The sequence below is a fragment of the Vidua chalybeata genome, chromosome 6, assembly GCF_026979565.1.
Source record: "Vidua chalybeata isolate OUT-0048 chromosome 6, bVidCha1 merged haplotype, whole genome shotgun sequence".
Taxonomy (NCBI): domain Eukaryota; kingdom Metazoa; phylum Chordata; class Aves; order Passeriformes; family Viduidae; genus Vidua; species Vidua chalybeata.
In genome coordinates, this window is record NC_071535.1 from 29588635 (window position 1) to 29615289 (window position 26655).

Below are 26655 nucleotides of genomic sequence, written 5' to 3' on the forward strand. Positions count from 1 at the left end.
GCTATCCATTTCCTTCAGAATCCTAGCTTTCCCTCGGGGGAAATCTGGAAATTTTAAATACACTGATCCTTTGCTTTGCCTCAATTCTCTCTTTTTGACCTCTTACATATTTTTTGTCTGCTGTCACATTTTTGATGATTTGTTTTTAAATTATAAATCTGATTTTAGATTCATTTTTCTTAAACAATTTGCTACAATTCTTTACAAAAATCTACATGCAGTTTCATTCTTAAGGCCAACCAAGGATTTACAATATGCTAAACTGGGCAAAAATTCTGTAGTAATCAGCACAATATATTTTATACTACATCACAATAATTTTTTCTGTCTCCACATCTATATAACTTTTTCTGCTTTTTACAATGGTTTACAGCTTAAATAATTTAATACAACAGTTGTTATATTTTTATTGCAAGCTTATAAAACTTGCACGGTAAGTCTCTTGCATGCAATATATTAAATAAAGAAATGACAGAGAAGAAGGGGAACTGATGATTACTAAAACTGTAATTCAGGTTCTGAATGTGTCATAAAGTGTTTCTGGTTCACTTGTGTTCTGCACATCTTGTCAAAGTTCCTCAGATGAACCACCTCGTCATATTCAGTTCTTGCCTGTTACTCCAATGTTGATATAGGTAAAACAATGATTTCACATTTCAGTCAATGAATTGATGAAGGGATGGTCAAGGAGAAAGGGCCCCTCATAAAGATCCCAAGGGCAGGAATAACATTGCCAGCTCTGTCATTGAGTTGCTGGAAGACCCTGGGCAATTTATTTGGCTTCACGAACATGTATAGAGCTATGCTTCATTTAATTTTGCAAAAGTTTCAGTGGAGAATAGACATGCTCCTTAACTGTAAGGCAGGACCTTTCTGTCTCATTTTTGTGTTTCTAAGCAACTGAAATACTTGATCCTTTGTAAAATAAAACTCCAGATTTCGTACTTCCATTTTGTAGAATAAAAAAGTACTTTCCTGTCTTTGTGAAATGCTTTGAGATCACTTGATGAATAATTGTTACTGCTTTAGTATATCTAAGAGCTTATGTAAAACATGCTGCTTCAACAACTCTTTAAAATTATGTTTTACATTAGAGACCCACTTTAAATATTTTTACAGACACTGTTCTGTCCATCTCTACAAAGTAGGTCACTGTATATCCTGTATATCCACAAGAACATATAAGTCTGCTACATCTAAAACCCCTTTGCTGATAGCTTACATAAAAATAATAAATAGTGATCTAAATTTATGTCAGAAGTAAATTTTACATACTTGGAAATGCTATATGCATTTCTATTTCAATTTCTGTCTTTATATTTCTGTAATTATTCATATTTTTGAAACTCAGAATAAAAATTTAAACTATCTGTTGTATAGATTCTAAAGGCAAGGCTTGATAAAAACATGCAGAAGATATTTCTGATGGCTTGGGTCAAAAATACATAATTTATTCCCAGAAACCACTTACCTGTGTAGTCTTAATGTTACTAATGAAAGGACTCTTTGTTTAGATGATTAAGATTTCTTAGTAGAAAGTTTTGTGACCTCTAAGAGATACAACATAGACAGCTGAGAAAAGAACTTAAAAACATTTCTTTTTTAGAAAAATATTGTAAGAGTGCAGATATATGGAGAGTAATTTCTGAATTGTGTTGCTATGATTTCAGCCCTTGCCTACATGAATCACTCATTTTATAGGGTGAAGAAACACAGATGCCTGCATACTCTCTGAGATCTTTGGTTTTTGCTTGATGCTTGAATGGTGCAATGTGAAAATGAATAATGGAAATAAAATCAGCATTGAACTCCTAGATTAAGCAGCAAGACATTTTTTTCCTCAAAATATGAAGTGAAAAATAAAACTTGGAAGACAGGTATGCCTGTGAACTTGAAAAACTTCCGAGGAAAGTACCTAGAGGATTGCATCTCAGTTTCATTTGATGGTTACCTCTTTCCTTCTCTTTAAATATCTTAGCTATGATGTTTACCTTTGCATGTTTGCAATTATAAAGGAAAGGAATTATAAATTATAAGGGAAAATTATTAGCTCAAGTAATCTGTATTATGTAATGAATTTTAAGAACTAGATAAAGCCCCCTCACTCCAGAGATGGATGCATGCTTAATTGGTTGAATAGTATTTGAGAACTGATGAAAAATGTGCTGCATGTAGTGTTCTAATTTCTGTTTGTTGCCTATCAAACCAGAAATCTATTCACCAGAATACTGTTTCTAATAGAATGAGACAAACTGTGGATCCTTTGCAAAGTATTCAATAAGGGTGGGCATACTAGGAATAAATAATTTGGGAGGTAGGAAAAACTTCTGAGTAATAAACAAGAAAGCATCCTTGTAATCTGAATCATTAACTCCTTAGTTCCAGCTTAAACAGACAAATCAAGATCACAGAATATCTAAAGAACGAGCTAACTTCCATATGGAAATGTCTAGAAGTCATCCATTACTATTGCTGTTTTTCCATACAGCAGACACTGAAATCAATATGCTACATTGATTCAGTAAATTTGTGTCTTAACAAGTTAATAAAACAGTGATCTCCACATAGTCTTTCCATCAAACTTTCATAGAAAAAGATGAGAATATTAAATGTGCTAAGATAGGGAAGATCTGCTCCATTTGCTCTGCAATGATAATCTTTTACAAAAGAGGATTTTTATTATTAATTCTTTGCCTTCTGGGGATATTATAATTTCCTAGAATGTAAAAATGCCTTAAGCACAGCAATTTGCTGAGCTAGACTGAATTTCACGATGTTTCAAATGAGCAGATAAACAACTGCATAATAAGCAATTATTAGATCAAGACTGTACAGTACAGATATAGCAGTGAACCAGCCAATGGACAAGCAAGTAGCAGATACTGTTTTTAAAACTAAGAGTTAGTGATGCTTTGACGTGCATCGCAACATTTCTGTTAAGAATTAAATACCCTACTGCTTATTTTTTCTTTAGAAATGCAGATTATTTTTTCAGTCAAATCCTTGGGGGTCTTAATCATTGGACACATCCCTCTGCATATGAATAATAAGGAGTTTACAGGCTGAACATAACTCATGTGCTAAAAGTGATTAGACTAATTTTTTTTTTTTCAATTAAATAGTTACTAATCAATTGTATAAGCCTGTTAAAACCTAGTATTTTCTCAAGCCTTGAATTCTACAGCTCCTTAATGAAATATATTATTTTATCTTACTAAATAAAGAGTCAAATACACTACAGAAAAGTCAAGTGTAAAATTAATGCAATTTATATGGCTACCATGTTTTTAGGACCTGGGTATTCTTATATAAAGTTTCGTCAAGCAGTCAGAATGGCCAAGAAATGTAGCAGCTAGATGAGAAACAGAACACTTAGGCTGTTTGAAATGCAGAATAAAGTTATTAGCTAGGCTTTTCTCTAAAAGAATTAGACATGGAACAGTAAGAAGGGCAGTAATCTATAGTGACAGCTTGATGTTTCAGCACAGATCTACCAAAATGATTTGTCCATTGAAATGAATGATACAATTCACACACTCAAAATTACTGTTTTAATTCTGACTTTTCTGCATCTATGAGGACTACTTTAAAAGAATTTATGGTGATTCATTAGTATAAGTCATACTCATTAGTATGAGTATTGCAAACACCATTTCTAAAATAGGAAAATTTAAAACCAGTAGTTTGTACCAAAACCAGATTCTGTTTTAAATTTAGGATGGAATTATTCTTATGTAATTTAACAGTTTAAAAGCTAAACATCTGATGAAAAACAGGCCTCTGTTCCAAAAGATTATTAATCCCATTTCAAAATACAATGAAGGGTCCCTCGGAGCTGTCTATCAACCAACACAAAGAATCTAGCCCATTAGGTTAAACAAAATAGTGAGCTACTTTTAGGCAGTTAGACAAAATTGATCTTATCTCAGCTGTCCAGGCAACTGTGAATTGCATCACTCTTTTTTATAACAGCAACAAGGAATTTAAATAGGCCTCTGGTTAAATGAGTTATTACTGCAAACAACTTCATTGCACAGTCCCTTAAATTAAATGGTCAGCTAATCCTTCCTAGTTCAAATTCTTCTGCAATGGTTTTCCAGTCTCAAAACATCAGCTTCAAGTAGAAACTTAATTGATGTTCATAAAAGGCAATAAAGTTAAAATGCGACACTTGTAACAGCAGAATGGTTCAGACGTACTTTATTTAGAGACATATTACAATCTCTTAGTCTAGTAAACTTTAACTCATCATTCCCATTTCTCAGAAGAATTTAATTTTAAAAAGATGCAGAATACAGAAGTTTGCCACTCGGTAATTCTGGCTTGGAAGCTGTTTTAAAGAAAATAGATTAGAAGTAGTTATAATCGGAAAAGCAACAATATAAACTGGAAGCTTCCTATTCAGATCTGCTGCTTTTTAGTCTGCATTTCCTCTTATGTTTGCAACTGTGAGAACATTTCAAAACCCTTGTGAAAGGGACTGGTCTTCAAATCTATCATGGCTGCAGGGCTAAATTTAGACTTTAGGCCAAGCTTAATTTTAAGTGTTGGAAATGAAGAAGCTTTCTCTGACAGGTTAATTAAAATAAAGGAAGCTATTTAAATCTGCCCAAGGATATGCACGTCACTGGCAGTCTTAGTGGTGACATTTGGTGGGCAATAAGTAGCTGACGTAGTTAAATGGATGTACCATAGAAAGTAATTTTTTATGGAGCAAGCACTTCATATACACACTGTTAGGTAAGATAAATGCACATACTTTTAGCCCTAAAGAACCAAATTTAGCTAAGACTAATATATTGGTTCTGCTCTAGCTAATGCAATTACTACTAAAGGGTCACCAAGTAAACTTTCATCTGCTTTGGTGAAAGCAAGAGGCCCTAACTCACAGTGATGTATTTCCCTACACTTATAGGATTGCTGGCACAGAACCTTGTTAGACATTGCAGAGCTGGGAGGTGGGGAAAAGACTGTGGTGGAAGAGGTTGCCACTTGTATTCTGGGGTTCAGCTAAAGGACTTTAAATAGTTGAATGCACAAACAGTGGCCTGCGACTTCTCAACTAGGACTTACTACTTGGTAGAAATTAAATGTTTTTAGCAAGAGCTAAATTTTTAAATTTTTATCATAGAATAATTGAATAGTTTGGGTTGTAAGTGACCTTCAAGGGTTATCTAGACCGACTTTCCTGCAATGAGCAGGGAGATCTTCAACTACATCAGGTTGCTCAGAGCTCTGTCCAACTTGACCTTTAATGTTTTCAGAGATGGGGCATCCTCCCCTTTTCTGGTCAACCTGTTCTAGTGTTTCATCACCCTCACTGTAAAACCAATTTTCTTCTGGTAAGTAGTGACAAAATTTGTATGATATCCTCACCTAATGCCAATGACTGGCACACTGTTCACATTGACAGCTTTGGACAGTTACATTAAGGAAAAATATCAGACAGTGTTCTCTATGTAGAGAAAGATAGTTTGGCATAGATTTGTACTACACTATGTTTGACATACTTGCACTAGGAAGGATAATGGAAGTATGACTCTAACATTAGTTCTGACCAGAAGACTTTCATCTGCTTATGCAATACAATCACATCAGTGACTTTTGACAATGCTCCTCTGATTACACTACTGTAATTATGAATTCTTGGAGCACAGCCTATGCAATTCCACGTTCCTGGTACTCTTCCATGAATTTGACTACAGGTCATGTGCATACATTGCTAGTGATTTACTTGAAAAATTAGTCTTATATATGCAACAATTGACTAGTCTGGCCTAAAGCCACAGCATTTTCAAATGAGTTTAATTTTTGTCTTTAATTTTCATCACAGCCACCAAAACAAATTTAATAAGCAAGGTTTAACTCTCTCATAGTAAGAGTAGACTTTATCTTTATCTATAGTTTCATTTACATGGTATAAAGTTCCTTTTACTGTGTGACGGGTGAGCATCTACCACACTGAGCACAGCTTTACCCATATTGTGTAAGCTAGGATCTTTTACTGCTCAGCAGTATGTCAGCTCAGTAGAATGAAATATTTTCTATAGCAAACATGTTGTTAAAAAACAGATCAAAATCCTGAATCCAACTTGTCAGAAGAAAAATGAAATACCCAGAACGGTCCATGGCACAACACACAGAACCAGTAATAATTTAACTTTTGCAGGATAAGCTGATATGTTTAATTTCTGTATCAGCTGTTTTTCAATTTACTGTTCTAACATTAGAGCAGTACATTTTTACAGGTGATACATTGGAAAGGATATTATGATATGGTGCAGACTTTTTTTTTATCCATTGCTAAAATTTGAAAAGGAAGACAGCTTCTCAGGAAACTACCACTAGTTTTAAATGGCCATTATACATCAGATTTGTCCTGTTCTGACTTTCCCTTTTCAATTTTATGCAATGGTCAGTGCAATTTCTCTCATAAGCATTTCTTGTCTTAGATCCTGGCCACCATTTCTCTCAAAACAGAGTAGGCTCTCTAGGCTGTCCTGTGAGGAATAACTCACATTAGTTTTGGAATAAGCCACATTAGTTTTGGAATCACTTTAATGAAAAAAGATACTAGCCAGAATTCTCTGAAGGTGATGAGTAGTTTAAAAGAAGAAGGAAGGAATACAGTCCTCAAGAAATAATTTGTTCAAGAAAACATTTGCTTTCCAGAGTGACTTTATGTAAATCAGCACCAATATATTGCATGAGATTATTTATGATTTTATGATAGGAGGTTCAATCTGTGGATTTCAGTCATTTGTAAGCTTCCTTTTGAGCATTCAGGAAAAGAAAAGTACTTTTTTTCTCATGCTTTTTAAAAGACACTGGTTACATAGAGGCCAGTTCTTTCCTGTTGAATTACAAAAATTATTTAATTTTGACACTAAGTTACTTCCTTGCCTTCTGTGTCTCAGTGCATTCTTATTACCCACTGCCACAGATTGTTATTTAAAGGAGCAGAAAGCTAAGCTGAATCATTTAAAAAAGCAACAAATAACATCAGAGACACTGAACAGCCATAGTCACTACCCCTAACTTTAATGTCAGGAGCAAAACATGTTCTTCATATAAACTTTCAATTACTAATTCACAAATTATTAGTAAGTTCATTACTTACTGAGGGAAATTAACTAGTGGTAACATTTCATGCTATCATTAATTTTTTATAGCAAACATGTATTCTCTAAATCCAAAACACACTTAAGTTTCAATAGCACATCTCTCTTCATCCTACTCTGTGGTCACAGCACAAATGAAAATATATTTAATTGAACAGTATCTATAAGTAACAGTGACGTTTGTCACCAACAGATAAAATAATATGTATATAATGATAATGCAAAGGAACTAAGCCAAGAACACAGATTTGTCAGAACAATGATGACAAAAACTAAGCTTAGTGTGTTTCAAAACAGGCAGCACATATTTTTTTTCTTTAAAGCAAAAAGAATTCAAAGAATAGGGTTAAGGATGGGTTCAGAAATATAAGCTGACATCACATTATATATCAAGTTTAATTAGAGAACCTCTGGTAACTCAAACTGTATTTGAGGAAAAAAAAATAGATCTGAAAAGACCCATTAATGAAATTTTGGAACTGTTTTCTTTAAAAGATGGTCTGACCTAATGAAAATCCTGACTCCATAAAAGATGAAGGAGGTTTTGCCACCAACTTATGTGGAGCCAGGAATTTATGAATTGTGTGTTCATTTGCACCTGTTTACATTGTCTGCTGTTTATGTCTTTTGGCATTTTGGAATCTGTGCTCCTGTGCAGAAGGAGAGTAGGCTTGAGAAAATATTTGGCTAGAATTCAGGAGACAAAAGTTCAATCTCTGTCACAGGCTTACTGAGAAAACGTGAATAAGTCATTACCTCTCTCTCTTGTCTCCAGGTTACTTCTCAGTAAAATTCAGGTGATGAAGCTAAACTCCTTTCTAAGGTCTCCTGAGATCAAAATATAAAAAGTAATACAGCTAGGAATATTTTTTATTTTTCATCACTAAAACTGCTGCTCACAAAATTCCAACAAGACACCAGTGTGATACCTCTGAAGGCACAAGATGAAATATATAACTTGGAATTTTAGAACCTTCTGTTTCTTAGTGAGAATATGTAAGAAAGAAAAAATAGCTTTTAGGTTGGCAGTAGTGGCATATATTAAAAACATTTGTATGTAAATACATGACTACTAAGGAAACAGCTGAAGAATAAAATTTGAAATGCACAATACAATTACTGTGTTTATTAGAAATAAGTCAGAATAGTGGAATCTCTGCTTCCAGGTAATTCTTTGCTACAGTAAGCTGTATATTCCCCTGGAAATGACACTAATGCTGGTGTAGTTAATGAATTTCCAACAAGTTCTGCATAGACAGAACACTGAGAATGTTGACAGTCTTTCTTTGATTGCTAACAGTCTGAACTTACTCCAGTACTTGAAATTTTTCAGTCCACAGCCTACAGAATGGCTGTGAACTATCTGGCCTTTCATTTTAGCTTCAATATTGCAAAGAAATCTGTGTGAAAGGTTCCTGGGGGCTACAAATTCCATTCACTTCAACAGAAGGTCATGATTATGTTTTTAGGGACAATAAAATGTTTTGGCAAATTTTAGAAATATTCTATTTCTTTCCTGTTCATTACTTGACTTTTTAGGGGTTTTATCTAACATAAATTCTGTGATCCATAAAGAAGACAAACAATCACAGTCACACAGCTTTAAGTCAACCTAGTGAACTAGTCAACTCCATTTCAGAACTGCAGGATGAAGCTTGGCGATGATCAAGAAAGTCACCTCAAACACCAGATTAAAACACCCGTAGGAGCTTTAAGATCATGAAACAGATTAATGAAGTTAATGCAATTAATTCCAAACATGCAGAAATGTTTAGCCTTTAGGAGGAGATAAAAGATTCATATCTGGTCAAAGGCTATTTATCAAATGAGCTAACATGGAATTGTCACTTTGCAAATTTAACACAACTGGTACAACTAACAAGTATTGCTGCAGGAACATGAGCAGTTGTTTTACAAAATACTTGTTAAGGATTTGGTAGAAGGGTTGTTCCCTGACAACTGTATCAAGAGCTCTAGTGTTGAATCTGACCATTCAAGATGCAAAATGTTCTTGTCCCCAATTTCCTGTATAGCAATTGAACTTGCAACTATAGGAAAATCAAGTAGAGTTGTTTAGTTCCTATATAATTTAGCCTTTACAAGAAAAATTATGCATCTCCCTTTAGTTTCCTGTGAGGTAACAGGTGGCAGAATAATAGATGAGATACGGTCTGTGAAGTACAATATCAGCAGTATGAGGGCAAAATTTGCTTTCTCTGTCTTGGCATGGTCTCTCTAAGTGGTACATTAAAAAATGAGTTTGGAGACCTGCGAGCAGCTATTGCCATGCTGTTCCCACTTTATGAATAGACAAACACTTCCAATACAGCACTCTGAAAACTAAGAAGCCAAGATGAGTTTGTAGAGTTGCAATCAGATGCAAATAAAATTTTGGATGAAAACTGAGCTATAACATTTTTTAGATATACTTCATAATACTAGAAACTTAAAATGCTCTCTAAAAACACTGAGCCTGAATCCTAGCTTAGAAGAAAATACCTGAAATTTCTTAAAACGTCAGGAAGAAAATTATGTCAGGCTGCTTAGGCAAATAATGAACACATGAAAAACCCAGACAATGTTAAGTAGTTCAGCAAGACAAAGGTAAAAAGAAAAGCTCAGTACTTAAGCTAAATATAACCACAAAGGCCTTGTATTTACCTACATAAAACTATAGTTAAAGCAGCATGAATGAAAAGAAGTCTGTACTTCAAAATATCTTCTCTACTCTAAGATGATATTAGGATCAGCTGACTGACAAGGGGAAACTTTTCTTGGAAGAAACTATAGAGCAAAAGGCTATTCATGTGCATATACATATATATGAATATATACTTTTTTCCAATTTGTAAGACTGTTCCTACCCTTTCATGTCTAGTCTAATATCCCAAGCTGGGATAAATCAAACTGACTCATATAATGATAACAACATGAAATATTATATAATAATTTTGGCATCTTTTAAAATACCAAAATGTGGCTTTACATATTTTTTCCAGTAGAGTTATTCAAAATTAAATTTCTCTCAGTAATTACAAGTAAAGTCCTTTAAATAATATTTAAACTTTAGTAATAGCCATATCTTAAAGTTGTATGTTTTAGGTCTGTAAATGTTATTTTACTGTCGTGTCATAATGAACCTAAAAGTAAATTAAAAGTTTTGTATTTAAAAGAAATGGATTATTGACAGTGAAGAATTTGCTGTAGGTTATCTTAGGTTTTTAAAAGGAAGAAAATGTTACAGACTAGATCAAGTTTCTCCCAAGCATCTACTCTTATCTATCTGCCTAGATGCATACTCTATCTCTGCATCAAGTCAGGCAATTGTATGTCAGCATTCACTAAATTAAAAAAATGTACCATACAGACATAAGCAGCACAGAAATCCCCTTTCCCCACTACGTTTCTAAACAAGAAAGGGAGAATATTTTATGTACATTACTGTGGCATAGAAGCTGATAATTTTGATAATAATCAATTACTCAAAAGACTTTACTTACACAGAATATTTTTCTATATAAATTTAATATAAATTATAGATATAGTTCTATATATAAATTTTGTTTGTGTGGACAATGAAAGAATTTTACATTTGATTTTATTTTCTGATCTTCATTTCTGATTTAATGTAGTTATTACAGTCCTCTGATTATTTAATACTTTGTTCTTCAGGCCTGATAAAATTTATTAAAGGATTTTTATTGTTTCCCAGTCTTTTTATGGGACCACCTTTAGCAAGATAATTTGAAATGTGAGCTTCAGTTCAGAAAAGCAGATAAACATTTATATGAGTGGATTAGGCATGTGCATATGTATTGAACTGGTGCCACATTTGCTAGTGCAATTTTCTATAAAACATTAATTTATATATCTTAAAAATAAATACTATTTCAAATTAGTCAATTTACATAGTACATGCACACATACATGAAGAATTCATAATGCTGTACATGAACTGTTGTAGTTTGCCTGTTCTTTTAAAGCTTTTTCCCTGTTGATGCCAGTATAATCTAATAAAGGATAACATGGCATTTCTTACAGATCCCAAATACTTTCTTAAGTGTTCAATTTCCTTTTTTATTCTGAAAGGCTTTCTCTAAAGTATGTCATACTAATTCATGGCTGTTTCATGTCCTAGAGAAATCATTCAGGTTTACATTACTAACCACATTAATTTTGAGTGTTTTGAAGTACCTAAAGCATAAGTATTTCTAATTGTACAATCTTGTTGTTCTTAATTGATAACACGTGGTTGAGCATAGGAACTGTACTTATTTCTCAGTTGATTTTATATAAAGAAAAGGGTTAAGTTATCACTGGTAGGGGTCAAATTTGTGTACCATGAAGTGAATGTACAGCGGCTACTTCATGTTCTATTTTCAAACTAAAAGTTGATGCATCACCAAGAACCCAGGAAAAAGTATTGCATGTCTTTCCTCTTTCTTCTCCTATTTTGCTAAATTTTAAAATGTATGTTATGATATCATGGAATCAACATGAAAGAAGGGTATTCTGTGCAGGACAAAGCCCTGAATAAACATACACCAAGCCCAGCATAGGACTGCTTTTATAAAAGGAAAGATGGGACACCATCCATGAAACACGAACAAATGAAAGATGATTTGAATTCCTGAAATGTTCTTGGTGTTTAAACATAACTTAGTTAGGAAGCCACAAGTCTTTCCTGAAATCTCTTGATCTTGCACAAACATGTATTCAAGTCATGGACAAACTGCTCAAGGTCAGTGACAGAGGGGACAACAAGCTAAGCCTACTCAGTCAATGACAGTGAGCACTTCATATGGCACTGAGACATTCTCTTTAACTGAAAAAAAGCCCATTACTACAAATTAAAATTGAATTAACTGTGCTGAATAATGAGAGGTGACACTGTTTTTGTAATACTTTAACAAATCAAACCCAAATTTTTGACTTTATCATGCAAGCTCTGGTCCATTACAATCACTGACTTGAATAATGCTTCAGAAGAAAGTTCCAGTTTGCTTAGGAATCCTGATACCAACACAAAGCTGAGCTTCTCTTCTGAATCAAAGCTGTATTGCTCTGGCCACTGACTCTACCTCTACCTTAAATGCAGGCCAGCTATCTCCATGCAGATTCCAATGGCTCTAAGCAGCACTCAGCACTTCTCAGGGGACACATCAGCACTTCACAGTATCAGGAACCTAAAAAGAATTTTTTTTTTGTTTTCCAATTTCTCTATTCCTTTTGTTAATACACAACCTGTTCTCTTTTCAAATATTGGCAACAACCAACAGGGTGATGTGCTGCATTGTCCATGCCCTGTGTGGACTGTGTGTGGTCTATCAAGTTTCTTTTGTTTCCATGCCACTATTTTTCTTCTGCAGCAGGGGCAAAGAAACATATTAGTGGCTCCTGATTTAATAAATAACACCCAGTAGAATCCAAGCTGTGAATTTCTGTACACATGTTTTTGCTTACTACTTCTGGCTACCAACTGTGTTTTCAGCACAGAATAATAAGGTTTTAAAACAGAATCTTTGGTTTTATAATCTTGCTTGCTAAACTCCAGTTTGAGTCAGTCGCATCTCCTTTTTCTGGATCAAGAAAATATAGAATGCTTCCTCTTGATTTTAGGCTCACTGTGCCTGCTTCAAGTTTCACTCTTGTATTTCCTGACACAAGGCTGAGACACGATTTATGTGGTCCATAATAAAGGATGAATGGAAGTTAAAAGAAAGGACAAAGCCAGGAGACCAAAATGGAAGAGCATAAAAGATCAAGCAAGTGGAGTACTTCAAGATGAAGCCTCACATTTTCTATCATCCCTATCGAAAATGAAGCATTAAATTGTGCCTTTGAACTGGATCAACTGTGCTTGAGTTTTTTCCCAGTGATGTTAATAACATAATTTCTGTTAATTTCAATAGGTTCAGATTTCATTCCACCTCAAACACCAAAGAACCAAAGTAGCTAATGACATTTGACTTGATTTCCATAGCTGAGATTCTTAGTATTTGCTGAAAACAAGCTCGAGCTTGTTTTATCTGTCTTGACACATCAGAGCAGAGACCATCCTTTGGATGAACTAGAAACTGCAGTCTCTCACTAGAATTGTTCTGGTGTAAATGGACCAAGGTCTTACCTTTAATTCCATGGCTTCTTCTGGCTGCTGTGTGCTGCTTTTTCATCAGATCTTGGAAAGGTTTCCTTTGTGTACCAGAATAATAAACCAATCTTCCCATGTTTGGGCAGTCAAATGTAAGTCAGTGTCTTGCAAAAAGTGCACTGTTTGCTTTTTCTCCTAAGTGATAGCATGGGAGGCATGACTGGATATTTTTGAAATGTGTCTTAAAATGATTAAAATAATCAATTGAGGTTCCTAGCCTGCTCAGAGCTAAAAATATACCATCTCTTAGAGCAGATCTATTTAGTATGATATGAATACACCTTGGAACTGATAAAGTCTAGTTATCATAATTGACTGTGAATGAGTATGCTTTAAGTGATGAGAACTGAAAAGCTTTTCAGCCTCTCTGCAGTATATTCACAAAAAGTGAAATGTAAAACCCATGAAAAAATGCAAAATAATATTTTAAGCAATGTGCTTAACTCCTGCCTAACACCAAAGCGTTCCTTTCAATCCATACTTGCCAAAGACATTTTCTGAGATGCATCCTATACTAAACTTATTACAGAATAAATATTAATTTCAGTGGGGACAAAGTATTATGCAGCATGGTTTCTATCAAAATGAAATTTTAACATGCTTTACAAGTTTGCAAAACTCCTGCATAAAGTATTCTGAAACAAGTTAAGCCAAAAATAAGCAATGCTTTTAATGAAAGCACTGTTAAGCAGCTGAGGTGTCTGTTTCCAAATTTTTAAAGGATCAGAAGTTTAGGTGCTTTCACAGATAAAAACAATCACAAGAAGAGAAAATACTAAGAAAACAAAAATGTAAAAAGCCTCATCTAAATATAGAAATCCTTATTATTTCTGTTGCTATTATATTTTGAGTGACCCAAATACTTGATTAGATCACAGCAGGTAAGTTATGATACATTATATAATGCAAAAGAATTCAAAGCACATTATATGTAGTTAATGCACAGGAAAAATAAAAGAGTAATCAGCTAAATTAGAATATATTTATCTTCATGTATATAACTGTAGAAAATGCCTTAGGCTGGCTTCTATTTGTTCTTTTCATAAAAGCTTGAAAATGACAAGATCTCTGGATTATTTTAAAATGAAGTTATGGCCATTAGAAGAGCAATCTCAGAACAGATTTGATCTCAGGCTCCTTTCTGGAGCAAGACATGCACTTCAACAAACTATTCTTCTTCTTCTTCAGGGCTCTACTTAACTGTTCTCACTGTTGTACAGTGTCTAAAGAGAAGCTCATTTTGAGAGGTGCTGAGCATCTGTAACTTAAGCCAGGAACTTCATGAAAATAAAACCCTGCTATCCTGTGTGAAGTTACAAAGTCAATTCTTTTGTGCCACAAACAGGAACTTGTTTGTACATCTCAAACAAATTTACATCCTTAGCATCAGTAAATGGATGTGATATAACTGTGATATATTTAAGAGTAAAAGAGGTGAGATAGTATTATTTTTCTTGCATCAAATTTCACCCAATTATCTGGAATACTATATATATACTATATAATGCTTACCTTCCTGGTACAGTGATTAAAACAAGCCAGGACAGCAGCTTTAAAATACTTTTTTTGTTTCTTCCAGCAATATTACTATTAGGTGAAGAGAATAACCTTTGATTTTCAAAGTTCCTAAAGTCTTTATGTCCTAATAAGAAAAAGTTTTGAACAAAGTTTTGAAGTTCTCTAGGGGTTTTATAGTTTAAAACTTTTTGTAAAATCTTTTGTAAGAGTGTAGTGTAAGAGAAACAGGTTTTTTTCTTTCTAAATCTGCAGTTAAATGCCACTGTTTTGGGCCAATTCATTGTAATTTAATAATAACATATAGTCATAGAATAATTTTGGGAGTCACAAACTAACTTTGGGGGTTAAGGTTCTCTGAAAACCATATAGCCAATCTCCCTGATAATGGGAGCAAGAGTAACTTTAGACATTTGACCACTTTTCTAAGGGCCTTGTGCTGTCAGGTTTTCAAGACCTCCAAGGTGGAACTGTCACAGCCTGTGGGTTTCACTTTTTTGGAGAAAAATTCAATCCTTGTGTCTAACTGGAATATCTCCTGCTGCAACTCATAACTGCTGCTCATCCTGGTGTAGTTCATCTCTGAAAAAATCCTTTCCTTCTCTGCAATGCCTATTACGGCAAGGGAAGACTGCAATTTGCTTCCTCTATAAGTGGAACCTTCTCCCTAGGTGGAACCAAGGCAGCTCCTTCAGTCATTTTTCCTCTGTTCTATGTGTCACTCACATGAACTTTTACTTTGGTGGCTCTTCTTTGGCCTTCTCCAGTTTGGTAATCTCCTTCTGTGATTATCCTCTCTTAGTATTTCAGATATGCCAGCTGACATCTCTCAATCTACTGGCTACACTCTTGCCATTCAGAAATAATGTAGAAAGAGAGGAAATATTCTAGTTTGCTACAATGGAAAAATATCACCTTTTTCCAATGTTGATACTTCAAACTTAAGAGTGCAAGTAGAACAGACGTGACTAAAGGGACTGTATTATAAATGTGCTTTCAGTGTCAATGAATTAGAGCTATTAATTGGATTTTAACCCAGCTGATATGATGCAGTGCTTGTAAAAGCTGAGCAACTTCCAAAGCAAGCTAAAAAAATGTGTATTTTTCATTGCTTGTTTTAATAAGGATTGAAATTAGTCACTAATGCATAATAACTTTATGCTGTTTTAAACCTGAATTTATCAGAAATTTAACAAGAAATATGTTATTGGGAGCACAACTGCATATATTAGGCAAAGTCTAATTGCATGAAGTGTCACAATGGCAAAATACTTTCTTTTGATGGTTAGTTACAGCTGTGTTCTTGGATTATGAATTACAATGCAGATGGCAAAAACAAGAAAACAACCTTCCTTTCCACTTTTTAATGGTGAAATTGAATCATTATAGCTGAGAATTCAAATGAAACCCCAAGCCCAATTTGTGGGCAGTAAAGTGGTTGAACAAAATTACAGTACTTTTATGGATTCTAAGCGTACTTTTTATATATTTGCTTCTACCCCAGAGTATAATTTTCAGAGAATTTTCAAAAAAAAAAAAAAGAAACCATCCTTTACAAATGCAAGCTGAAAATATTTTAAACACAAAGCTGATTTGTGACACTTAAAAATTAGACAATAATTATGAAGCAGTATCCTTCAGACCATTTTCCAGTCACAACTTTTTCCGGAATTTAAAAGACTACAATCTAATTAAAAAAAAAAAAAAAAAAAAATCCAGAGCCACATTTTAGCAGCCTTGGAAAAAAAAAACAAACAAACAAAGAACAAAGCAAGAAACAAAACACGAGCAAGAAGCCATATGTATCTTTTAGTTTGCATAAAAAAACCCCAGTGTATGCTATTGAGTAATAACAATGAAACCAGTAAGCTGAGTATTGAGGAGGGTAAGTTTGGCTGCACAGTCCAACTTTGAGTATGCACTAGAGGCAGTAAACACAGGAGACTTTTTTGGTCTAACCACCTCTGTGGAGTACAAACAGGCCTTGATTCTTTACTCTGCCTTCTGTCTTCAGGCCTCCTCTCTATGTTGAAAAGAAACATGTCAGATTCTGGAGAAGGGCCAAGGGCAGGGGAAACAACTAGACAATGGAGTACAAAGGCATCTAATCACTTTTTACTCTGATCAATAAATAATCCTTGTGTTCCATGCTGTCTCTGGACTTCAGGAAAGTAGCTTCTTTGGCTTCCACTACCCAGATGGACAAACAACCATATCCAGGCTACTAAATCAAACTCTGCCTGCAGCACCATCTTCTCATACTGTTAAGTTGCTGCCTGAGTTTGGGGTTTGAATCAGAATATTATGTCAATTTCTTTTTAGTTTAACAATCTTGAAAACAATTATTCTGTGCCATTAGATAACAAAAAAATCATGTATGTCTCCAAGCAAATGGCCAAACTTTTTGGATAACCTCAGAGACTGCTCAGATGTGTTGCTGACAGACTCCTGACAACCCTATTTGATACCGGATATATTGAACAGATAGATCTGGACAACGAAGAGAAGATACCACATCCTATTGCTTGCAGAACAGAAGAATTCAACATGGCTGGCCACTGGGACACTTTACAAAAGTGACTTAAGGCATTACACATTTAACTGCTATAATTATTAGAACCCTTAAAAGTTAGATTTTCAGCAGCTGCTTTTCTAAAGGAAAAGTCTCAACAAAGAAAGCCCAGCCTGTCTTATGACAGTCAAGGCACCTGACAAAACCTGATAGGCACCATCAGTGGTGTCTATGGTTGACAAAAGGCAAGATCTTACAGAAATAAATTAGCTTTGAAATATTGGAGGAGGAAGCACTAGAGGAGACACTGGAGAGGAAGTAGAAGACTTTCAAGTAAGATTTATGGATGGTTTTGTCTATCAGTCAGTGCTAGTTCAGACATCTCACCTTCCCTTTTTCTATCCAAGAGTTATACAAGTTACTGCTCTGAGCAGAACTGATACTTCTCAGTGCAGAGATTGTGTGACAGAATGACTGACAATGGTCAGCCAGCCAACTGGTTGGAAATGTAACCCTGTACACAGCTCTTCCTTGCAAAATTCAGTATTTTCTTTTATAGAACTATTTTTTAGGTTTGCTAGACAAAGAGCAAATGCAATTTTGCATTTTGTAACTAAAGAAGAAATACAAAAGACAAGCTAGTCATGCTAAAGGTCCAACTACTGCAGTATTGTGTTTCAAGAAATTGTCTAAATAAATATTTAGATTAAATTATAACAAGGGATGCAGCTGTGATATTATGCCCAGTTCATTTTGAGCCTACATTCGTTTTAAGCTCTGTGAACTTCCTATGTGAGGTGTAATTTCACTCATTCAAACACCATTATAGTTTTTTTTTTTTTCTTCACTTGTAAATAAAAAGCATTTTAGAGATGAATCTATACAAATAATGAAAAGTTCTTTAGAAATTAAAGTTCTTTAAATGTTTATAGATTTAGAATCATAGAATTGGTACCAAAATGTTGGCATGTTGAAACACTCTCAGAGAAAAACTTCCTATGTAATTGTAAACTGTAATCTATGATGTGTCCCCTAAAAAGTAAGTTTGTTACAAATGGTTTCTGGATAACTAGACAGGTCATATATATCTCACATATTAAATACCAGGCAATATAAATTTGGCATGGCTGATGTCATGCTTTTATAGCTCTTCTCTGTCAACAAAGCACTAAACCAAGTTTCTCAAAAATAATTTTGTTGATCTAGTAAGGTGTTTTCTACTTCATGCATTTTATGCACTTTTAGACAGTTTTACAGACATTTATGTATTATGGACAGACCATGTACACTGAGACCTGTCTAGAAAATGACGTTTTTCTAGAAGGGTATTAATTTGTTCTGATTCCTTGTAGAGCTAATTATAAAATTACTCCTTCTGACTCATTACAGAATAGACTGAGTTCTCATTCATAAGTTTGTTTACATCTATTCTTTTAAGTCTTGATTGTATACCCTGCTTCTTAACAAATTCAGTAAATTTCAATATTTATTGAGTTAACATGTTAACTACCGTTAAGTAGCAAAGCCACTGCCTGGATCACTGGTGTCTAGCACCTTCCAAACTGCATATGTGAAGAAAGTAAATCTGTTTTCAACATCTTAGATCACTTTGAAAATTCTTCCTTATAACCTATGACTTTTTCAACAAAAGGTCTGTTTCTGACAGGTCCATTCTGCCCTACAGGTCACCTATAGGAAAGATGTAAATCTTCAACAGGAAAATTAAAGTCTATAAAAATAATTCATTTAGTGAATGCATTATTTTAGAAAAGCTACTGAACACCAGTCAAATTAGTCATGAGCACTTCAAAATAATGTGAAAACATAGATGGATAGAGTAACCTATAAATGTATCTTAGTGCTAGAAATTCTGAAAGACACATGAAGTTGTACACCATACCTTTAAAACAACCTTACCAATATATTGCTAGTGTCCTGTACCGAGGATATAAGGTGTATATTCTAAATCAATCTTGAGTCAAAGAGTTAAAGAATTTACTTCCATTTAAAACTTTAGTCAAGCTTTTTTATGTACAACTGTGCAATCACCAGCCTTTACAAGTCACAAGTAGTCTACTCTGAATAAGAGTGAGTTCTGGCTCTGGTCCCTGGCCTTGGCACAGAGGGGCTGAATTTTTCTCTATTTAGTATCTGTGCATTTAAAAAATAAATTTCCTATCCTGAAGGACAGAGAGCCTAAAGCAGGATCTAATCTACTTTAACCTGCCTCACAGGCATAAATCACTTCTCTATCCAAATTCAGTTGAGAGACAACATTACTATTAAAACAATTCCCCATGTCCTGGATAGCAAACAAAAAAACCTTTCCCATTGTTTCATATGAGATATTTTGCTAAAAATATGCATACATTGACTTGCAGCATCTAAAATACCAGCACAACCTTAAAAAAAATAGAAAAATTTTAACATTTCACCATTTTAACAGCCATTTAATAAATCAGTTCTCTTGACTGGATAGTTTGGGTAGCAATAGCAAGATTGCCACCTCCATGACTCAAGAACAATTTTAGTTACTTTTATCCTTTTAAAATGTCATTTCAAACATACTCACAAATCACTGTTTTCTAATTGCTTCTGTATATTATAAGCTGAATAATTTTCCAAAGTACTAAAGCACTAATATAACTTTTCCCTTTTTTTTTTCCCTTTTTTCTGCTTGAACTATTATACCTGGTGATTATATTTTCTTAACAGGAAACCAAAAAAATTAAAAGTGAAAATTTCCTCTTCTAGGTTCACAATTCTTCTCACATTTTCCATTGAGAATAAATTAATAGAATTCAGTAGAAAACCAAGCTTAAGTTTTACAGTCCATTTCAGATGGCATCATGATATTTAAAAATATTTTTGTTCAGCCAAATTATATATGTTAGTCATAACAAATATTTCATTTTAGTTAGTGCCTGCAAAGCTTGAGCTAGTGACTGTAATTTGATTTTAAAAGTATTTATTTACCTGCTTCACTGTTACTCAGTAAGATGTTCTTAATGACTGTTTAGTTTCTACTCACGTGAGTAGTTCTTCACAACTGCTGAGTATATAGCAATTACTCACATGAGAATGCATAGACCTACATACAAACATATGAAGGTTAAGATTCCAGTTGTTCCTATGGGGATTTTTTTCCCATTGTATAATGGTATATCCATCAAGAAATTTAAGTTTCAATAAATTTCTATTGCAAATTTAAAGTATGTTGCTAAAAAAAATTAAACTTCAATGAACACAGACATTCATTATTGTAAAAATGCATCTTGATATCTTCAACTGATCTTCCTCGTCTCTCAGATTGACACTACATAATGCATTCTCTCTGTACTGGAAACTCTGTGTTTTGGAAAACATCTGGAAAAAGAGTTGATAATGCCATGTTTTATCAAATAGATTAAATCTTACCAGATGGAAAATCTTTAGTTTCAAAGCTGCATGCTGTAGATGCATCAGGGTGTTACTCTGTCATTGCACAGACTCTAAATGAGTGCCTAACCACCAGGGCTTCTCAATGGAAGAGAAAGTCCCATTACAAGTAAGATTTTTTTACATTTGAGCTGAATTATACTCAGCCCATATTAGATTTTTAAAAAATACATAGTGTTGTTGAAACTTGATAAACTCATAAGTATTAAGGGCCTTTTAGACCTACACATTTACAGAGCAGAGCCACTTTAAACACTAATTATGTAGTAATTTTAATGTTCCTACCAAACAGTCTATTTCTGTTTTCTTTTGCCTTTTTATATTCCCAGTTCATTTTTTCTTTAGTATTAAAAAGGCATTGTGTAATATGGTGCCTGGTGAATGCAGGACGTTCTCTATTCCCAAATAAATATTCAAAATATTTTGCATACATCTTGTGAACAAGTCTTGTTAAATCATAATCCGATGACTTATAAACATTCATCATTCCTATATGGAAGTATAATCTAGTCAACTGCATGGTATAGCAAATCATCCTGACACGTTTATATTAATGCACATTTGAATGAGAATAAGAAAGAAATAGTCAAATTTATGTTAAAGACTTCTAAAGGCTTAACAGCATCTTACTAAGTATATATGTCAGCTTAATCTAATCCTCCTACTTCTAATACGTTCTGTGGTCTCAGCATGGCGCCCATAATGCTCTTGCATGTTATGAGAGATTGCCTCTGAGAAGTTCACCATCAGTACTACACTTTGTTCAATAAAACTTCACATCTGGTCTTAGGATGACAGAAAGCTATCTGTCTCCAATTTGCATTACAAACCTTTAGCTTCTTTTGACATCCATAACACTGGCTGTAATAATTTCCAATAACCTGTTACAATTTGCTGAGTAGATATATTCCTGGTTCTCATCTTACTGTGTCAGGTAACAACACATTTCTAATATTTATTTGGACAATTTTAAATAAATGACAACTTCTTTATACCAAAACCCCCTGTATTATCTAATCAGAGGCTCATTTGAGAAGGCTTGTGGCAGTACTTGCTCCTTTCACTCCAATGATTTTAAGTTCTAGTCAGAAAAATGCTACCTTTATTTCTTTTCTGTGCTTATGCTAGAGGAGACAATACATTTCAATTCAAGATCTTACAAGACTTATTGAAGACTATTTACTAATCTTATGACATGATGGAAGTCCTCCTGAAATCCACTAAACTGAAACAACTATCTCTGTAACCATCTTTCTTGATTTCTGAGCATCATAATTTCTACCTTTTCTATTACAGATACATGTCTTATATATGTATATATACATATATACAGATACATGTCTTATATATGTATCTTATACAGATACATGTCTTTATTCTCAGAAGAGTTCCTGCTACAAGACAGAAATCGGTTATTTGAACATGGCTCTACTCTGTGACAAAAAGAGGCTACCAAATGCACAACTGTTCAAACACTTTGAAGCAAAGGATTCATTCTCTCTATAAGACATGTATACATGTCTTATGTGTTTCACATTGAAGATATTTGAAAAAAAGTGTCTATTATTCCCTGCTACATTATTAGTATTATTTTTCTTCAGCAGAAAATGTATCTGCTGGCAGATGAAGACCCAAAAGGACAGATCTACTTGTGGGATTAACAATGTCTAACACAAGTCAGAGATCAAACGTTGTCACTAAAGGATCCTCATACAGATGGTTAGCAACCTCTACTATCTGAGCTGAATTAATAAATGGCAATTGAAAAACTGGTCTCTTAATATAATTTGCTTTCTGGCAGCCACATCAAGGAAACAAAATTTTTTAAAAGTCTGCGTATTAGGTCTGCAGATTTACAAATGAAGATCACTACTTTTCTGCTTTATCCTCTGTCCCAATAAAATGGTATTCTCTGTTTGAAAGTCAGTAGTGTAAGTAAATTTTGTCACTCACCTAGACCTACTCTGTAACTGAAAGTAACCTTTGGAGGTAGGGGAAATCACCATTGAGACACCCAAATACTCAAAATATCTTAGAACAAATCTACAGAAAAAGGTATGAGGAAGTTTTGGCCATCCTCAGAGCTGACAAGACATAGCCACTGCTACTGTGGAAACCACTACTGTTCCCTCTTGGGGATCTGCCTCATTCAAATATGAGCTATTCAAAGAACAGGAATAAGCTGAAAAAGCTGGATTGGAAAATGGAAGGAGCTATTATTATCAGAACTTAACAATCTCTAATACCTTGATCTGATCTTATAGAAAGGTTAAAATATCTTGGGATTCAAAAGAAAGACCTGATACTATCTCTGGTTTATTAAAACTGGGAAACACACTAAAGGACACAAAGAGTTGCAGTAGGCTTGCCTGTCAAAATTAAAGACTGCCAATATTAACAGAGAAGATAAAACACAGACTTTTGCCATCTTGCTTATGGACACTCTCAATGGGATACTGAAATTAATGGGAACAAATTGGACACCTCACACAACACTTTTTTAACTGACAGTTAATATATTTGTGATAGTATATTTTAAATTATGAGAAGTAGAATTATACTACTAGTGCAAAAGACAGTCAAGGACATCGTTCACTAATATGCTGCATTGTTTTGAAAGCTAATGATGCTTCACTGGAGACTGCATGTCTTACAAAGCTCCAAGAACACATATTACCAGTACACTTGAATATGTCCTGTGTCTTAACAACATATTAATAATTGGACTTCTGATTTTAAACCAGAAAAAGAATATATATACATATATATACATATATATATATATATATATATAAATAGTCTTCTATCAGATAGAAATTATCAGCAAGGCACACTTCAGCAACAACCACTTTAATCTGAGAAATTATTCTTGAATATATATCACACTTTTTCTTCCACTGCATGAACTTTCTAGAAATTTTTCCTACGAAGAAAAATTTTATTTTTTAATTCTTCATCAGTGAATTAGTGCTCCTTGTAAATTTAATGTATTCTATATATTCTACAGATTTGCAAGCATGTATTTCTTACCAGTGGGGATAATGATAAAATTGGTATAATGACAGGAATTATTATGACAGTGCAGAGATCTGAACACAACAAGAATGAATATATGACAATCACACAAATCTTTCAATGTCTATGCTATTGGTAGTATAAAATGAATGGAACTGAATCAAATTTTTATGCTCACAATTAATACATTATATTGAGAAATATCTTTTAAAAGCAAATGAAATTTGTTTGGAAGTAACTATTCTATGGTCTGAGAAATATCAGAAAGAAAGCAGGCGAAACAGTAATGTTAATCCCATGCCAGAAACATGTTTCATCAGGTTTCCTTTTAGCTCTTAAACAAGATGTAGTAAAAACAACAACATTCTGTCAGACTATATGTTCATTCCTTGCTTCCTGGATTAAATATGCTTATTCTATGCCACATTTTTATAGCTTTCAATTCCTGTACTTTAAATCTATTAAACAATGTCAAGTTGAATTTTCTTCAAAAAGTGCTGGAGGTTAAGAAAAAAAAATAGGACAGTAGAATATTAGAGGGCTAACATTTATGTCAGCTAATTAATATGGATCAGTTGTGGTCTGCAAGGATTTTTAAAGTGCATGCATGTTTGAGATAAATATAGACTAAGGATCTGATTTTGTTTCTTCTTAAATTGATAACAAAGTTCTTACTGATTTCAATACAAGTATCGTCTACCAGTTTTGTAGGTTTGACAGATAAAATAAGCTTTTGTGCTCTTGCAAAATGTTAGTTATCCCAAATAAAGCATAGCCCAAAATGCTGATCTACAACATAAGATATAAACTGCAGTTGTAATATTACATTTATTGCTCTGTGTTCTCTTTACTTGGTAAGGGAATGAGATTCTAAAAAAATAAACATTGGGGGAAAACCCAACAAATTTGTCTGTATAGCAAGTTCTATTTAAATAAGTTAGTTAGAAATCAGCCCATGTTCAAAACCAGAAACCCTCTATTCCAGAGGATACAACACCATGTCCTTATTTTAAAACATTAATATTTCATTATTTATTCTCAAAAGAGTTCCTGCTACAAGACAGAAATTGGTTATTTGAACATGGTTCTACTCTGTGACAAAAAGAGGCTACCAAATGCACAACTGTTCAAACATTTTGAAGCAAAGGATTCATTCTCTCTATACTGAATTCTAACGTGGATGGATTTCTCTTTCATGGAATCACAGGATAACTCAGACTATAGCAAAATCATATAATCCAACTTCCTACTCAAAATCAGATGTGAGATTAGAACTAAAGTAATCCAGGACTTTATCCTGTTTAGATTTCAGGAAGTCCAAGAACAGAGCCTTTCAATATGAGGAACATGCCTGGTAGCCAGAAAAAGGAAAAATCTATTTTAATTGTAGAACTGTAGAATTATTTGAGTTGGAAAAGGCTTCCAAGATCATTGAGTCCAGCTGTAAATCTAACACTGCCAGGTCTACCACTAAGCCATGTCCCTAAGCATCAAGTCTGCTACACATCTTTCAAGTACTGCTGGGGTGGTGACTCCACCACTTCCCTGGGCAGCCTGTTCCAATGCTTGATAACCTTTTTGGTGAAGAAATTATTCCTAATATTCAAACTCAGCCTCCCTTAGTGCAACTTGAGGCTCTTTCCTCTTGTTTTGTCACTTGTTACTTGGGAGAAGAGTTTAACCCACCCTGGATACCAGCTCCTTTCAGGCAGTTGTAGAGACTGGTAGGGTCTCCTCTGAGCCTCTTTTTCTCTAGGCTAAAACCCTCCAGTTCCCTCAGCCTGCCCTCATATAACTTACTCTCTAGACCCTTCACCAGCTCTGTTGTGCTTCTCCAGCACTTCAGTGACATGCTCCAGCACTTCAGTGTCTCATTTGCAGTGAGGGCCCCAAAACTGAACACAGGACTTGAGGTGTGGCCTCACCAGTGGGGAGTATAGGTAGACAATCACTGTCCTCTTCCTGTTGGTCACACTAATGCTGATACAGGCCCGGATGCTATTGGCCTTCTTGGCCACCTATCCTTAAAGCACTCCTCTAAAATTTTTTCTTTTCCAATGAAATCTGATGTAGAAGTAAACAAGAAGTACCAGTATTACACCTGGTTCCTGTCATGGTTAAGTCTTACCTTTTTGTAGTGTTTCAGCATCAAAGACATGCTCCTTGAAGAAAGCTCTGAAGGACAAAGGACTGGCACTGTAGTCTTCTGAAAGTTTCTCGACAGCTTGTTTAAACATAGCAACTAAGTCATGAAGAGGTCCATCTAAACCAAAGTGAGAAGTAAATGATGAAACCAAGCTCAGGCGTATCGAGATTGATGCACAAGATGCAGAACTAGACTCCACAGATTCACACTCAATTTGGAACCCCTCTGACAACATCTTCATTGCAAAATGTTTCCTTTGGAGTGGATTATCAACTACTGCAACAACATGCCATTCAATGGCAGCATCTCTGGGTAGGTGAGATATTACAACCACAGCAAGCAACCCACATACTGCAGTTTCATCATGATACATCTCTGAATCTTCAGCCTAAAAGGTAAACAAAATATTGTCCATATTACAGAGTTGTAGAAATCAATGTTGCTCATATTCAGTTAAAATATTAAAAAAGTACAGTTATTTCATGGAAACTGCTTTTTCCCCTCAACTTTCCTTATTGAAAAGTCATCTTGAGCAATTATGAATTTATCTGACAGTATCTCTTTGCAATCTCAAACCATTACTATGCCTGTACCATTTAAAAAAAATCTGATCATAATTTATTTTTCACTCATTCTTCAGCCAAGAGAAGTCATTTTGTATATGGTGATTTTTGTTTGTACCAAAGGTTTTTGAAGAATAAAAAAATGGTAGGAACTACCAAAACTACAGAAATGAATCAGTAAATAACATAAGTTT

At 34.2% G+C, this 26655-nt stretch overlaps 1 protein-coding gene across 3 annotated transcripts in view; it reads right to left on the minus strand.

The window, feature by feature from the left end:
- DPH6 (diphthamine biosynthesis 6) overlaps window positions 1-26655 on the minus strand; it is a 199018-nt gene that overhangs the window by 13424 nt on the left and 158939 nt on the right. For 2 of the 3 annotated variants that reach the window (XM_053945920.1, XM_053945919.1), the window contains one exon: window positions 25881-26286. The exons of the other annotated variant lie outside the window; for it this stretch is intronic. In XM_053945920.1, coding sequence (XP_053801895.1) covers window positions 25881-26286 — 406 coding nt within the window. The remainder of the gene's footprint in view (window positions 1-25880; window positions 26287-26655) is intronic. 3 annotated transcript variants of the gene reach the window in all.